At 64.1% G+C, this 12,416-nt stretch overlaps 1 protein-coding gene across 5 annotated transcripts; it reads left to right on the plus strand.

The window, feature by feature from the left end:
- The first annotated feature begins 231 nt into the window (after window positions 1–231).
- RNF44 (ring finger protein 44) lies at window positions 232–11,783 on the plus strand. 5 transcript variants are annotated; one of them, XM_042831838.1, is made up of 11 exons: window positions 232–311; window positions 8,407–8,587; window positions 8,884–9,100; window positions 9,405–9,572; window positions 9,741–9,917; window positions 10,095–10,256; window positions 10,330–10,454; window positions 10,560–10,647; window positions 10,731–10,852; window positions 10,936–11,035; window positions 11,124–11,783. In XM_042831838.1, exons 2-11 carry the CDS (start codon window positions 8,481–8,483, stop codon window positions 11,184–11,186), a joined length of 1,329 nt encoding a protein of 442 aa, XP_042687772.1. In that variant the 5' UTR covers window positions 232–311; window positions 8,407–8,480; the 3' UTR covers window positions 11,187–11,783. The 5 variants fall into 5 exon arrangements, with proteins under 5 accessions (XP_042687772.1, XP_042687776.1, XP_042687783.1 ...); XM_042831842.1 differs by lacking the exon at window positions 232–311 and adding an exon at window positions 6,176–6,212; XM_042831849.1 differs by lacking the exon at window positions 232–311 and adding an exon at window positions 6,722–6,738.
- Window positions 11,784–12,416: the final 633 nt, after the last annotated feature.

A 12,416-nucleotide genomic window follows, 5' to 3' on the forward strand; every position in this document is an offset into this window, starting at 1 on the left:
CGGGGACCGTGCGGGGTGCCCGCGGCCCTGAGCGGCATCGCCGCGTTCCGGCATCGCCCGGTCCAGCTGCGCGCCGACCGCGAGCCGTGCGCGGCCCTGCTCCCCGTGCCGGCGCCTGAAGCTGCCTCGGCACCGGCCCGGGGCTCCACAGCCCCGAAGTGCGCGGCTCCCATGTGCCGGTGCTGTGCGTGGGCTGAGGCCGGAGCCCCGGGGAGCGGCGGTAGCAGCAGCAGCAGCAGCAGCAGGAGGAGGAGCGGCCGCGGCGGCTGTGGAGGGGAGCGGGCTGCTGCCTGATGTCACTGCGGTGCATGGTGGGTAATTATGCACGTTGCAATGAAAATAATAAGGCCGGCTCCAGAGCGGCGTCTAAAAATACTGCTAATGCGGAGTGCCTGCCGGGTGCCTTTGTTTGTCACCTTTGGGTGTTTGCTTTGAAGGCGGCCGGGCAGCGGGAGCCCGGCTCTGCTCCACCGACCTCAGGTGATGGTGAGCTGCAGCCTGGCTCGTCCCTGTGCTCGGATAAACGGATTCCTGCAGCCCGTGGGGACAGCAGGACGGCATCCTTTGCCCGGGTGTGTGGGGTGGGAGGCGGGTGCTGTCTGTGCGGCTCCCGCTGAGGTCCCTCCATCTGCTGCTGGCCGCCAGCAGCTCCCTGCTGTGCCCACGGGAGCGGTTTGTGGGGCGGTGGAGCCATCTGGAGCCCTGGCTGCTCTGGCTGTGGCACGGTGATGGGGGGGGAGGGTGGGCAGGAAGGGCAGGAAATGGTGAGCTGAGTGCTCAGCTCCCAGTGCTCGGCTTCTTCCGCTTCTTGCAGGAGAGGTGAGAGCAGCTGCTGCTTCTGCCTGGCTGCTGGAGCTGGGCCTTGTCTTACTTGGCCGTGTTGGGAGAGGAGTGGTGCTGTCCACAAGGTTGCCTTGCCTTTGGGGCTGGGGCCGTGTTTGTGGGGCCCCTGCTGGTTGTCCCCTTGCTGGAGGGAGCACCGCCACGTGCCCCATCTGGCTCCTGGAAGCGCTGTTCCCACAGGCAGTGCAGCACACAACCCCTACCTGATGTGCTGCGCGGCTCCTGCTCAGCAAGTGCAGAACAAAGAGCTGAGAGAGGAGACTTTGCAAATCCCCATTGATTTGCACAGTGGAAGCTGTTCGCTGCGTGTTTGTGTCTGCCTGCCTGGGACCGGGGCTCTGTGAGGGGAATTGATCAAGCTGTAAAACCCAGAGCCAGCTAATGAAATAGGGACTATAGATTTTTATTTTAAATGGAATAGAGTTTAGGAGAGATTTAATTATCCCTGTTTTATGGACCTGTTAGAAGAATGAAGTAACAGCCAGCAGGTAGGACCTCGCCTTTGGCTCGTGGCATTACGTCCAGGTGTGCGCTGTTGGTAAAGTCCTGCTTCAGAGGCTTGGTGTGAAACAAAGCCATGGGAAGCAGAGCAGGATGGGGTGAGGTCCTGCTGATCCCATCAGGTATCCCCACTTCCATGTGTGTATCCATGGAGCAGGAGCACACTGACATCGTGGAGTGGCAGTGTCACAGGGTGGGCTCCTGGCTCGAGCAAGGGCTCTCCCTGCCCCAGGCATGGCACAGGCTCATCCTTGGGCATCAGAGGGTCCCAGAGGCACACGTTCACTGTTCCCTGGGTGTCCCCACCAGGGCATGGGCACTGAGCTCTTGCTGAAGCCTGTGTACCTGCGCAGAGCGTGTGGGGTTTGTAAATGAGCGCTGCAGAGCGCTGGGATTTGCTGGGCTTAGATGTGTGTCCGACACAAGCGGTAATGCTGTCACTACAGCCACTCCTACGTGTGCATCCACTTTGCAGTCACGTGAGCCTGGCCGCGGGGCACGGCTGGGCAGCCAGCACTGGCTGTCGGCAGCAAAGCGCGGAGCTTTTTGATGCTGTTGGGTTTTCATCTCTGAAGCGGGTTGCTGGCACATGGCGTCTTCCCGCCGTCCCTTGGCTCCCTGCTCAGGGCCAGCTGTAGAAATGTGGTTTGTCACCTGCCTTGTGCTAGAGGAAAGGTTGGCCGGTGGATTTGCTCAACCAGATGTCCTAGAGTGGGGTGCTTTAGGAGGGCTCCCTGCTTGGCTGTGTGCAAGGCAGGAGTGAGGGGAGCACTGCCCACAGCGTGCATCTCAGGGAGCCTTATTTTCCAGTGATGACCAGAGACAGATACAAAGCCCTGGGCTTCCCTTGGCTACCCCAAGAAGCAGTGTGCAGGTTCTAGCTTGATCACAGAGAGCAGAGGGCCTGGCTTTGCTGTATGTGATGAGCTGCCTGCTCTGGGCTCAGCCTGCCTTGAGGTGACTGCAGGCTCCAGCACCTTGTGCTGTGTCTCCAGGAAGGGGCTTGGCTCATGTCCTTCCTCTCCTGGCCAGGCAGGCGCAGAGCCTGCTTCCCTCCAGCAGCTTGCCTTTTCCCTGCTGTGCCGGTGCGGCTCCCCGGCTGCGTTTGCTTTTTGATCCAAGTGCCTTAGTTGCTTTTCTCTGTGTGCCTGCGCTTTGGGCGAGTGGTGAACAATAAAAATCTGCCGGCGAGAGCTGTAGCAGAGGTCAGCCAGCTCCTGTGCCCCGGGCTGCTCTGTTGTCACTGCACAGTCGTGCTTTGTGCACAGGGGCTGTCAGCTTGGAAATCATGGTGGTTTTTTTTTCCCTTTTAAAACTATCCCCAGGCACTGGCGCAGGGTTTTCTGCGAGTGATGTACTGGGGAGGTATGGCAGCAAACTTCCTTTGTGCTTAAGGCAGTGGTCAGTGCCTGTTTCAGGGCATCTTGAAAGCAGACCCCTGGCTAATTATGAATCAAGGACAAAAGAGGGCAAATAGTGGCTGCAAATTGTGAATTTGTCTGAGCTCCTTTCTGAAAATGATTGTTGCAGGTTGTCAGTGTCCCTGCAGGCTTCCTAAAATGCAAACAAAGCACCCAACCCAACTTCCTGACCGTCACCCACGCTTTCAAGAGGCGCTTCGTTTTGCTGAATTGCTTGCTGCCATCCGTTGGCTCCTGGCTCTGCCTGTGTCCTTTTTGCCAGGTGCTGCTGGCAGCAGAAGAAGGGCAGTGTGAGCGATCCGGCCTGTGCCCAGCAGGTGAAGCAGTGGGGAGGTGTCTGGAGGCGCTGCCCCTTGGCGCAGTGTACGCAGTGTGCAGGCGGGGCTGGGTGGGATGCTTGCAGAGGGTGGTGGGTGAGGGATGCAGGCTGTACCCCTGCTCCCTTGGGTAGCTGTGGCCTGGAGGAGGTGGGGTCTCTGCTTTAAGGCAGAGCTGTATGGAGTGCAAACGTGAAGGGCAAAGCAGTGAGGAGGCCTGAAGCTGGCTCTTGTCCCCCCACCCATGTACAGCTGAGCTGTGGGACTGCCTGTGGCAGGATGAAAGGAGATGGAGGTGAGCACGGTTCATGGTGCTTGTGGCCATGGGAGGGGGCCACCACAGGCTGCTGAACGCCTTCTGACAGCTGCTCAGGCTGGAGCACCCCGCGGGTTGAGTCAGGGTGCTTCCCCTCGCTGGATGCTGCTGAGCTACAGAGGTACCTGAGCTGCTGCACCACAGCCTTCTGGTCACGCTGCTTAGGTCGTGCAGCTGTTTCTAGGGCAAATGAAGAAAGGTGGAGATATGTCTGCAGATTCCTGTCCTGAGGAAATGAAGGCTTGCGCAAGCTTACTGTTTATTTGTGAGTCTTCTCTCTGCTTTGAACTTGCTGGCTGGTTTCAGTTAAGATCAGCAGCGCAGCAGCTATCTCAAAGGTCTGGAGAGGAACAGACTGCTAGTTCTCCCTCTGCACTGCAGCTCAGCCTTGCTATTAGACATCAGAGAATCCACGTGGGAGAGAGATCGACAGGAAACTGGGTGTTATCAGTTCCGCTGCCTGTGCAGCTCCTCGCTCCTCATGTCAGCGTCTCCACGCGTGTGGCTGGAGGCGTTTGATGGGAGTGCTGGCAGCCCGGGGGTGTGAGTGGGTGGTGTGCGATCGCTGCGAAGGCGTCCTTGCCTCCCCTGCCAGCAAACTCAGCTCCACCAAGGTGTGCAAAGCGGGGAGGGAGCTCCTCTCCTCAGCGGGAAAGCACCTCACCATGCAGCACCTGCTGATGTTGGGGCGTCCCACGTCACCTGGTCTCTGTTGGGTTTTGGGTAGGGTGGGAATTCTCCTGCTGTCTCCCCCTGAAGGCTGGGAACTCCTTAGTGCTTGGTACCGGTTTCTTCTTGCTTGTTTTGCAGATGGTGGGGAGGGGAGGATCTCTCCTGGACTTGGTGGAGAGGCTGGGGAGAGTATGTCTGGAAGCTGATGGCATGCTGAGTGTTCAGGAGAGGCTGGGGGAGAGCCTGCCTCCACTGGGAGTCTTCCCCACATCGCTTCAATCGCCCCAGCTAATCCTGTGGCAGACCTGACCTATATATGAGGCCGGGGAGGTGGCACGTCTGTAGCAGCAGATGGTGTCGCAAAGAGCCTGGGCTCAAGCAGGCTCCTGTTGTGCTGACCTCTGGCTCTTGTGAGGAAGAGGGTGGGCTGTGGTGATTCCGAATTCATCCTGTGCAGTTCTTTGTGACAAGAGCTGGGCATATGCAGCCTTCACAGGTAGAGAGCTTCTCTGGAGGTTTCACTCTGCTCAGTGGCTGGAGCCACTGGTGTCCCTGGTGAAGGGCAGATGAATGGACTCAGGAGCCCTTGTCCTGGCCCAGAAGCACTGGCTAATGCCTGTCACTTGGGCTCCTTGTTGTGCTCCTCCAGGCTTAAGCCCACATCAGGATGCAGTCACACTGGCGGTCAGCAGTGGCCTTTTACATGGTGGCACATACCCGGAGCAGCATGATGTAGTGGTGTTTGTGTATACTGCTGTGTCCCCAAGGCAGAACAGGGCAGGTGTGAGCTGAGCCACCTGTGCGTGCCCTGTCCTCACAGGGGCTGCCAGGCAGGCGCACAGTGTGCCACAGGAACCACCTGGCCTGGCCAGGCACAGGGCATGAGCATTGCTCGCCAGAGAGCCATGTTCCATCACCTGCTTCTCCCACCGTTGTCCTGAGGACATCGATAGCTGCTGGCCGCCGGGGATCTGGTGCAGCTGGAACGTGCTGGCAGGGAGCGTGCGTACAGATATCTGTCATGTGGGCCTCTGTGTGCTGTTTAAGCTGTTCTTAGGGTCAGGCTGTGTCCTGGCCACCGTGTAAAGGTGCACTGCTATCTCTGCCAGGAAATAATAGTGAGCTCAAAGTGCACGGTGCCATCTCCCTCTTTGTCCCTGGCTCCTGAAGCCAATAGTGGACATTGAGGGTGATCATCAGCCCTTCGGCTGTCCCCTCCTGGGGTGTCTGTCTGAACAGAGTCTGACCTCTGTCACAGCTGTGCTCTCTGGCCCCCGCCAAGGCATGGGAGCAGCTGTTGGGGCAGAAGGAGTTTGCTCTACACCCTGGGGAAGCCTTGAGGCCACTGTATGTGCTGGTGTGTGCCAGGATTTGGGTGAGGAGGTGAGAGTAGGCAAAACGGCCTTGAGATGGGCCTGGAGGGATCCGGGGGCAGGACAGAACCGAGCACTGCCGCTCAGTGTGATGATGAGCTTACCGGATTGTTAAACCGTCGCCATGGCTCTGAGGTTTTCTTTAAAAGGGGTGACGTTACAAATTAATTATCTCCCTTTTGGTTGTTAGCACTTTAAAGCCCAGCTGTCAGGGGAGGGCTGTTTTACAGGCATGACATCAGGGCTGTCAGCTGGCTGGCTCTCATACCTGGGAGTTTCTCGGCGTGCCGTAAAGCAGCAGCTCGGCACGGACGCAGCGCCTGCTGTCAGCTCGGGCCGCGCTGCCCGCGGGCTCCGCCTCGTGCTCGGTGCCGGGGCGCGGCCCATGGGCTGGCCGGCAGCTCCCGGCTGGGCGCTCGGTGTCTCTCAGGAGTTCTCCCACGAGTTCTGTGCTGATTTAACTCGGCACAGAGAGCAGAGGCCGTCTTGAAGCAGTAGGCTTTGCCGGGGTCCCCAGACAAACCGGGCACAGATGCCGTGGGAGCCGCGCGTGCCCGGCAGGCGGTGGGCGCGGGCATCAGGAGAGGCCCTGAGCGGGACGCGGACACGTGTCGGTTCTCGGGGCCGGCGGCGGAGCTTCCGCGCCCACCGCCTCGTTTCTCCCTGCGTATCGACGCACCTCGCGGCGGGAGCGCGGGGGCGGCCGATCTGCCGTCCGCACGGCCCGCCCGGAGCGGCGGAGGGGCCGGAGGCCTGGAAGAGGCCTCAGGTAAGAGGGGTGCCGCGGGGAGGGCCGCGCTGCCGGGGCCCCCGCTCCGTGCGGACCGTTGCTATGACAGCGCTCCTCCCGCACGGCGGAGGGGGGGGGAGGGGGCGCTACCCCGCGTGGCGGCCCAGCCCCGCGCCTCCAAGATGGCGGCGGAGCGTGACACGCCTGGTCACGTGGGTCGCGCGCGCGCCGCGCCGCCCGCTCGCTCCCCCTCTCCCCTCCCGCCAGGCGCGCGCGCCCCCGGGGCCTCCGAGTGTTGTGCCTCGGCCCGGTGCGTGCCGCCGCGCCTTAAAGGGGCCGCACCCCGTACCCGCACCCCGGCGGCGGCAGCCACGGCCCGCCCGCCCCAAGCCGCGGTTAACAAAGAGGCACCGGAAACGGCGGCGGCGGCAGGGAGGGGGCCGGCCGGCCGGGAGGGAGTGGGGGGGGGGGCAGGCCCGGGCCCGGCGTCGGCGAACAAAGAGCGGCGGGAGGAGGCGGGGGCGCCGCAGCGGCTCCCGGAGCGCGGCCCCGGCCGGCAGTGCAGGTAAGTCCGGAGGGCGAGGGAGCGGCTCCGGGAGCGGGGCGGGGGTGGACGCCGCCCCCCCGAAGACCTCCCCGTCTCCGGCGGGGGCACCTGCCCCGGGGCGGCGCGGCGGGGCCCGGGGCCGCCTTTGTTATTGCTTTTGTTTGGCGCCGAGCACATGGCCCCGGAGCGGCCGCTCTTAAAGCCACAGCTCCGTTGAGCCCCGGCGCGCTCCGGGGGCCGTGCCCGGCTCGGAGGGTCCGTGCGTGGGGGCTGCGGCCCCCGGGGTCGTCGGGGCGCGGCGCGGAGGGCGGCACTTCGGGCGGCGGCGGGGCCGAGCCGTGACCCTGCGCTCGCGCTGGGCCGGAGCCGGTGGGGGGCGTGGGGCCGTGCGGGCGGCGGTCCTCGGGCGGCCCCGGCAGATGGCACCGAGCGCACTAACTTTGTTCCCATGCCCGGTGGCCGCCGAGCCTCGGCCGCGAGTGTCCGCCCCCACCGCGTCCCGGCCATTGCCGCGGCCTCTGGGCGCCGACCCCGGGGGTCGCGCGGGGCCCGAGCACCGCGGGTGTGCGTGGGGTGAAACGGGAGGCGGTAAGCGGGGACGCGGGGGGGAGCCCGGAGCGGCGCGGTGAGCACAGACCGCGCACAGCTCTGGACCCCGCAGCGGTCGGACCCCAGCGGGAGCGCGGGCTGCTCTGAGGGCTCCTGCTGTGGCGGCTTTGTTTTTGCCCAAAAGAGAGAGATTTGCCCTCGGATTCAGAACCAGCATCCCAGGTTGGAGTGAGGGTAGGAGGAGATGCTCGGCACAGTGTCAGGCCGTCCCCTCGATGTGACATGGCCATTTGTCCTTCTGGCGACGCCCCCAGCCTCCTGCAGTGCTGCTGCCCGGCTCAGGGCGCTCTGTGCTCAGCCTGTGCCTGCATGGCCAGCGCGTGGAGCGGCAGGAGGAACGGCTGAAGCAGGCGCTGTGCCGGGAGATGGCCTCCAGCTGGATTTGGGGGGATAGCTTTGAGGCCAGAGCTGCTTGGGTTGGAACTTGTGCCACCTTGTACTGCAGGGACACGGGAGGATGTCGAGCCAGGCAATGAGCAGCCCCAGGTGTGGAGCGGTGGCACTTCGCTGCGTGGCAGTGACATGGGGACACCCATGGGTGCAGGGCAGTGGAGCAGTGCCCTACTGGCAGCTTGCAGAGGGTGCAGAGCAGACACACAGGAGCCCTGCAGGAAAGAACACCCCCACAACAGCACTGAACCCTGCTTGGCTGAGGATATGCTGGGAGCACCTAGGTCCTATTAGCAACCTAGGACAGTGCTGCAGTCACCAGCTTGCTTTTCTCTCTGCCAAAAACACGTGCTTCTGTCTCTCATAGTGTCTGTGTCTTGCATGGGGGGGGGTCACACAGCAGAGGGACGGTGCCTGGGTACCCGATGGGGGCCATGCTCTGCTGTCTCCAGCCCCAGGAGCAGTGGTGGGCCTGGGACTGGGTGCCTGGGCAGCAGGCTGGGCAGTGCTGGGGTCACACTGCAGAGCACATCTTGGGGTAAGGCTGCTGCCCGGAGCCAGCTCCACACCTCTACCTCCCCCCTATCCCATATCCCATATCAGGGAGGATTTGGGGCTCCTGTTCATGCTCCAACCCTGTGCTGTCCTGGGGGCTTAAGAGACCATGACCTGCTGTTGTTCTCACAGGATCCAAGGTGCTGGTGTCTTGCCCTGCCTGGAGCCTGAGGTCCTGCGTGCTCATCCGCCTCCCGACGTCACCAATGCGACCATGGGAACTGGCAGTGAATAGGCGGCCTCCCTCTGCCCCTTTTAACCAACGTCGTTTCTCAGGGGGACCCTGCAGCAGCCCTGACCACCTCCGGCGAAGGTATGGGGCAGCACGGAGTCCCAGTGGCCATCGTGGCTGTGTTGGGACACACTGTGGGTTACAGCCTGCTGGGGCAGCCACCAGCACCTGGTGGGTTGGGGGAGCTCAGGGTGGGGAGCATGGCCAGGGGAACATGTGGGGTCCTGTGCTGAGGACACAGGGTGGCACACACAGGGCAAGTGGAGCTCGACGTTGGCAGCCAAATGAGGAGCCCAGCTCTGAGCATTGCACCGCTGGGCGCTGACCCTGCCTGGGGGTCACTCCTGCTCTGTTTCTCTCCTGCGGTGGCTCCGCAGCCCCCCTGCCAGGCGTCAGTGGGGACGACGCGACCGACCTCTGGCAACCCTGCTGGGCCAGGATGAGACCCAGCTGCACCCTGCCTTCCCCCAGCAGCCGCACATCCCTGTAGATGAGCCCCGCGCCTACGCTCTCCCCAGCACACCGCCACGAATGCTGCACCCGGCCGCTCACCCACCCCACCAGAACCCATTCATGGTGGATCTTCATGACCAGGTAGGTGCTGCAGGAGCAGCTCTGGTGCTGAGAGTGATTCTGCACTCATACCGTGTTGTCCAGAGCCAGCTCTAGGACAAGGACCTGTGATATGTCCTGTGGTCCCCTCGTGGTGGTGGGGTGGGAGCCCATGTCACCCTGACCGCTGGTTGCAAAGCGAGGTCCAAAACTCACGTTGAGCTCTGCATTATGCTGGCCGTGTCCCAGTGCTGGGTGCTTTCTGCCCTGCTGCTGCCCCTCCAGGATGGGGACAGCCCAGCTGGGACTGTGTCCTCTGCCCACATCCTCTGTGCCTTGTCCCCAGGTGCACCAGGGACCTGTCCCTCTCTCCTACACGGTCACAACCGTTACGACGCAAGGCTTCCCCATCCATACCAGCCAGCACATCCCTGGGTGCAGCACCCAGCAGCTCCCAGCATGCTCAGTGATGTTCAGTGGACAGCACTACCCGCTCTGCTGCCTCCCACCCCCGGTGAGTCACGGTGGGGACAGAGAAGGGGACACCTGGCGGTGACCATGGGTTGCCTGAAGGCTGCGTTGCTGCCACCCCAGAGCACAGGGGCTGTGGGTGTGGGGACTGTTTGATGCTCTGGGGCAGACAGAAGTGCCCCTGACCCACATTTCTCTCCAAACCCCGCAGTTGATCCAGGCATGCGCCATGCAACAGCTCCCAGTCTCCTACCAGACGTTCCCTCCAATCATCTCCAGCGACCATTACATCCTGCACCCGCCCCCGCCGCCAGTGCCCCCCCACCAACCGCCCCACATGGCTCCCTTGGGGCAGTTCGTGCCTCTCCAAGCCCAGCACCCACGAATGGTGAGTCGGGGTAGGGTTGGGGAGGTGTTGGTGCTGCAGAGCCAGGCACGGGGCTCTGGAACAGGGAGTATGATCTCTGTGCAGCCCCCCAGGTGGGATGCACGGGGTGCAATGCCGTGCTAAAGCCAGTGGATGAAATCTGAGACACCCTTTCCAGCCTAACAGTTTCCCCTACAGCCTCTGCAGAGGATAGACAATGATGTGGACCTGCGAGGGGAGCAGCACCCCATCGCCGGCTTCACGTACCCCCCGTCCCACCATGCTCCCACGCTCTCCCCCTCCGTGCCGCTGCATTACCTCCCCCACGACCCGCTGCACCAAGAGCTGCCATTCGGCGTGGTAAGTCCCCGTCTCGATGCTGGGGGACGCAGGAGCTGCGGGCACGGCCCTGAGCCCTCATCTCTCCCCACAGCCATACCCCCACATGATGCCCCGGCGGCTGAACACCCAGCGGTACCGGCTGCAGCAGGCGCTGCCCCCGCCGCCGCCCCCTCCACCGCCCCCTCCGTACTACCCGAGCTTCCTGCCCTATTTCCTGTGAGTACTGGGGGGGTGGTGGGGATGTGGGGGGCGTGGGGTGTCACGGTGCTTCTGTCCCCACCGAGGCACCCGTGCTGAGGGCCCCATCCTCCCCCCATGCAGCTCTATGCTTCCCGTGTCGCCGACGGCCGTGGGGCCCACAATCAGCCTGGACCTGGACGTGGATGACGTGGAGATGGAGAACTACGAGGTGCGTGGCTCCGCTGCCCTGTGGGGTGACCTTGGCGTTCCGGGGTGCCTCCACCGTGGCTGAGCCGTCCGCATCTCCCGCAGGCGTTACTGAACCTGGCCGAGAGGCTGGGGGAGGCCAAGCCACGGGGACTCACCAAAGCAGACATCGAGCACCTCCCGTCCTACCGCTTCAACCCTGAGAGCCACCAGTCCGAGCAGACCCTGTGAGCGAATGCGGGGCTGGGGGCGGGGCTGTCGGGGGAGGGTCGGGGCTGGGGCCGGGCTGACATCCGTCCGTCCTCCCCAGGTGCGTTGTGTGCTTCAGCGACTTCGAGGCCCGGCAGCTGCTCCGCGTCCTGCCCTGCAACCACGAGTTCCACGCTAAGTGTGTCGACAAATGGTTAAAGGTGAGCGGATAGGGCTGCGGATGCCGCCAACCGCGGTGGGCTTCGGGACCCCCCGTTCACCGCCCCTCTTCTCTCCTTGTCCCCCCAGGCGAACCGCACGTGCCCCATCTGCCGGGCGGATGCGTCGGAGGTGCAGCGGGAGGCGGACTGAGGCGGGCGGGCGCCGTGCCGCACAATTGGTTACAGGATGAGGACGTCGGGCCAGGGGCGGGGGCCGCTGCCCGCTGCCAGGGCCCGGCCGTGCGCTTACCCCCCTCCCCAGAGCCTCTCCTCGGATGCGGTGAGCGCTGAGCAGCCCGGGCTGCGGCCAGCCCTCCTCCTCCGCCGTGGCTCGGAGCGCTGCGGGGCCGAATGGTGTTTGCTGGTGGCGGCCGCCCGTGTCCTCCGCACTGCAAAGACGCTGTCGTCGCTCCATCACTTTCCAGGTCTTTGTACTCCGCTAGGGATTATTATTTCCCCCCCGCCCCCCGTTTCTCTTTTGTTTTGTTTTTAGGGTAGGTTTTTTTTTTTCTTCCGTTTCCTTTTCCGTCGCGTTTCTTTGGTCCTGTGGCCGCTCTTCCCCTCGGCGGTGGGAGGAGGGCGGAGGGCGCACCGTAGCCGGGTGCCGACGGGCCCGGGGCCGACGTGGGGCCGCTCCCCACCGCTCCGTGTCCTTCCCAGGCGGGAGGACGGCCCCGGCCCCGAGCCCCGCTCACTCCGAGGCGGTCGGGCCCGGCGGGGAGCTCAGTGTGGAGGCCCGGTTCGCCCCCCGGGCTCCCGAGCGCCTCATCCTGCGGGCCGGGCGGCGCGGCGCGGCGCGGGGTTTTGCCGCGACCTCGCGATGGTTTCTGCCGCTCGGCGCCGCCCCGGCGATGCGCCGGCCGTCCCGGCGGTGCGGCCCGAGTCATTTTGCATGATTAATTAGCGAGGAGGGGGGGGGCGGGAAGGAGGGTCGCTCCCTCCCCGCGTTGCCGACGCCTGGGAGGCTCCGCGCGCGGCCGCCAGCCCTATGTAAATGTTCACAAATATGCATGCATGTCTGACCAGCTTGGAACGTGGTCTTGGCTACGTCTAGCCGGCTGTGGGGTGAGGGGGGTGGGGAGAGGGGTTTTTGTGCTCAGCTGATACTGCCATGCACTGTACTGCACATGTCCGCAACGCCACTGCAGGACCGTGAGGCTTTCAGGGCCGTCCCCGCGGCGGCGTGTGCAAGGGGCCGCTCCCCGCGGGGCGGGGCGGGGCCGGGCGGCGGGGCTGGGCCCCGGCGGCGAAGGGTCGGCGGCCGCGGCGAGGCGCGAGGAGCGGGCCGCGCCCGGCGGGTGCGGGTGGCTTTCGGGCTTTCCTTCGCATCCCGCGCCCTAGGCGCGGAGCGGAGCGCCGATCTCCGGTTGGCCGGGGAGCG

Source organism: Centrocercus urophasianus, unplaced genomic scaffold (assembly GCF_019232065.1).
Source record: "Centrocercus urophasianus isolate 14NV4802_14NV808 unplaced genomic scaffold, USGS_Curo_1.0 seq_1044, whole genome shotgun sequence".
In the NCBI taxonomy this organism is placed as follows: Eukaryota; Metazoa; Chordata; class Aves; order Galliformes; family Phasianidae; genus Centrocercus; species Centrocercus urophasianus.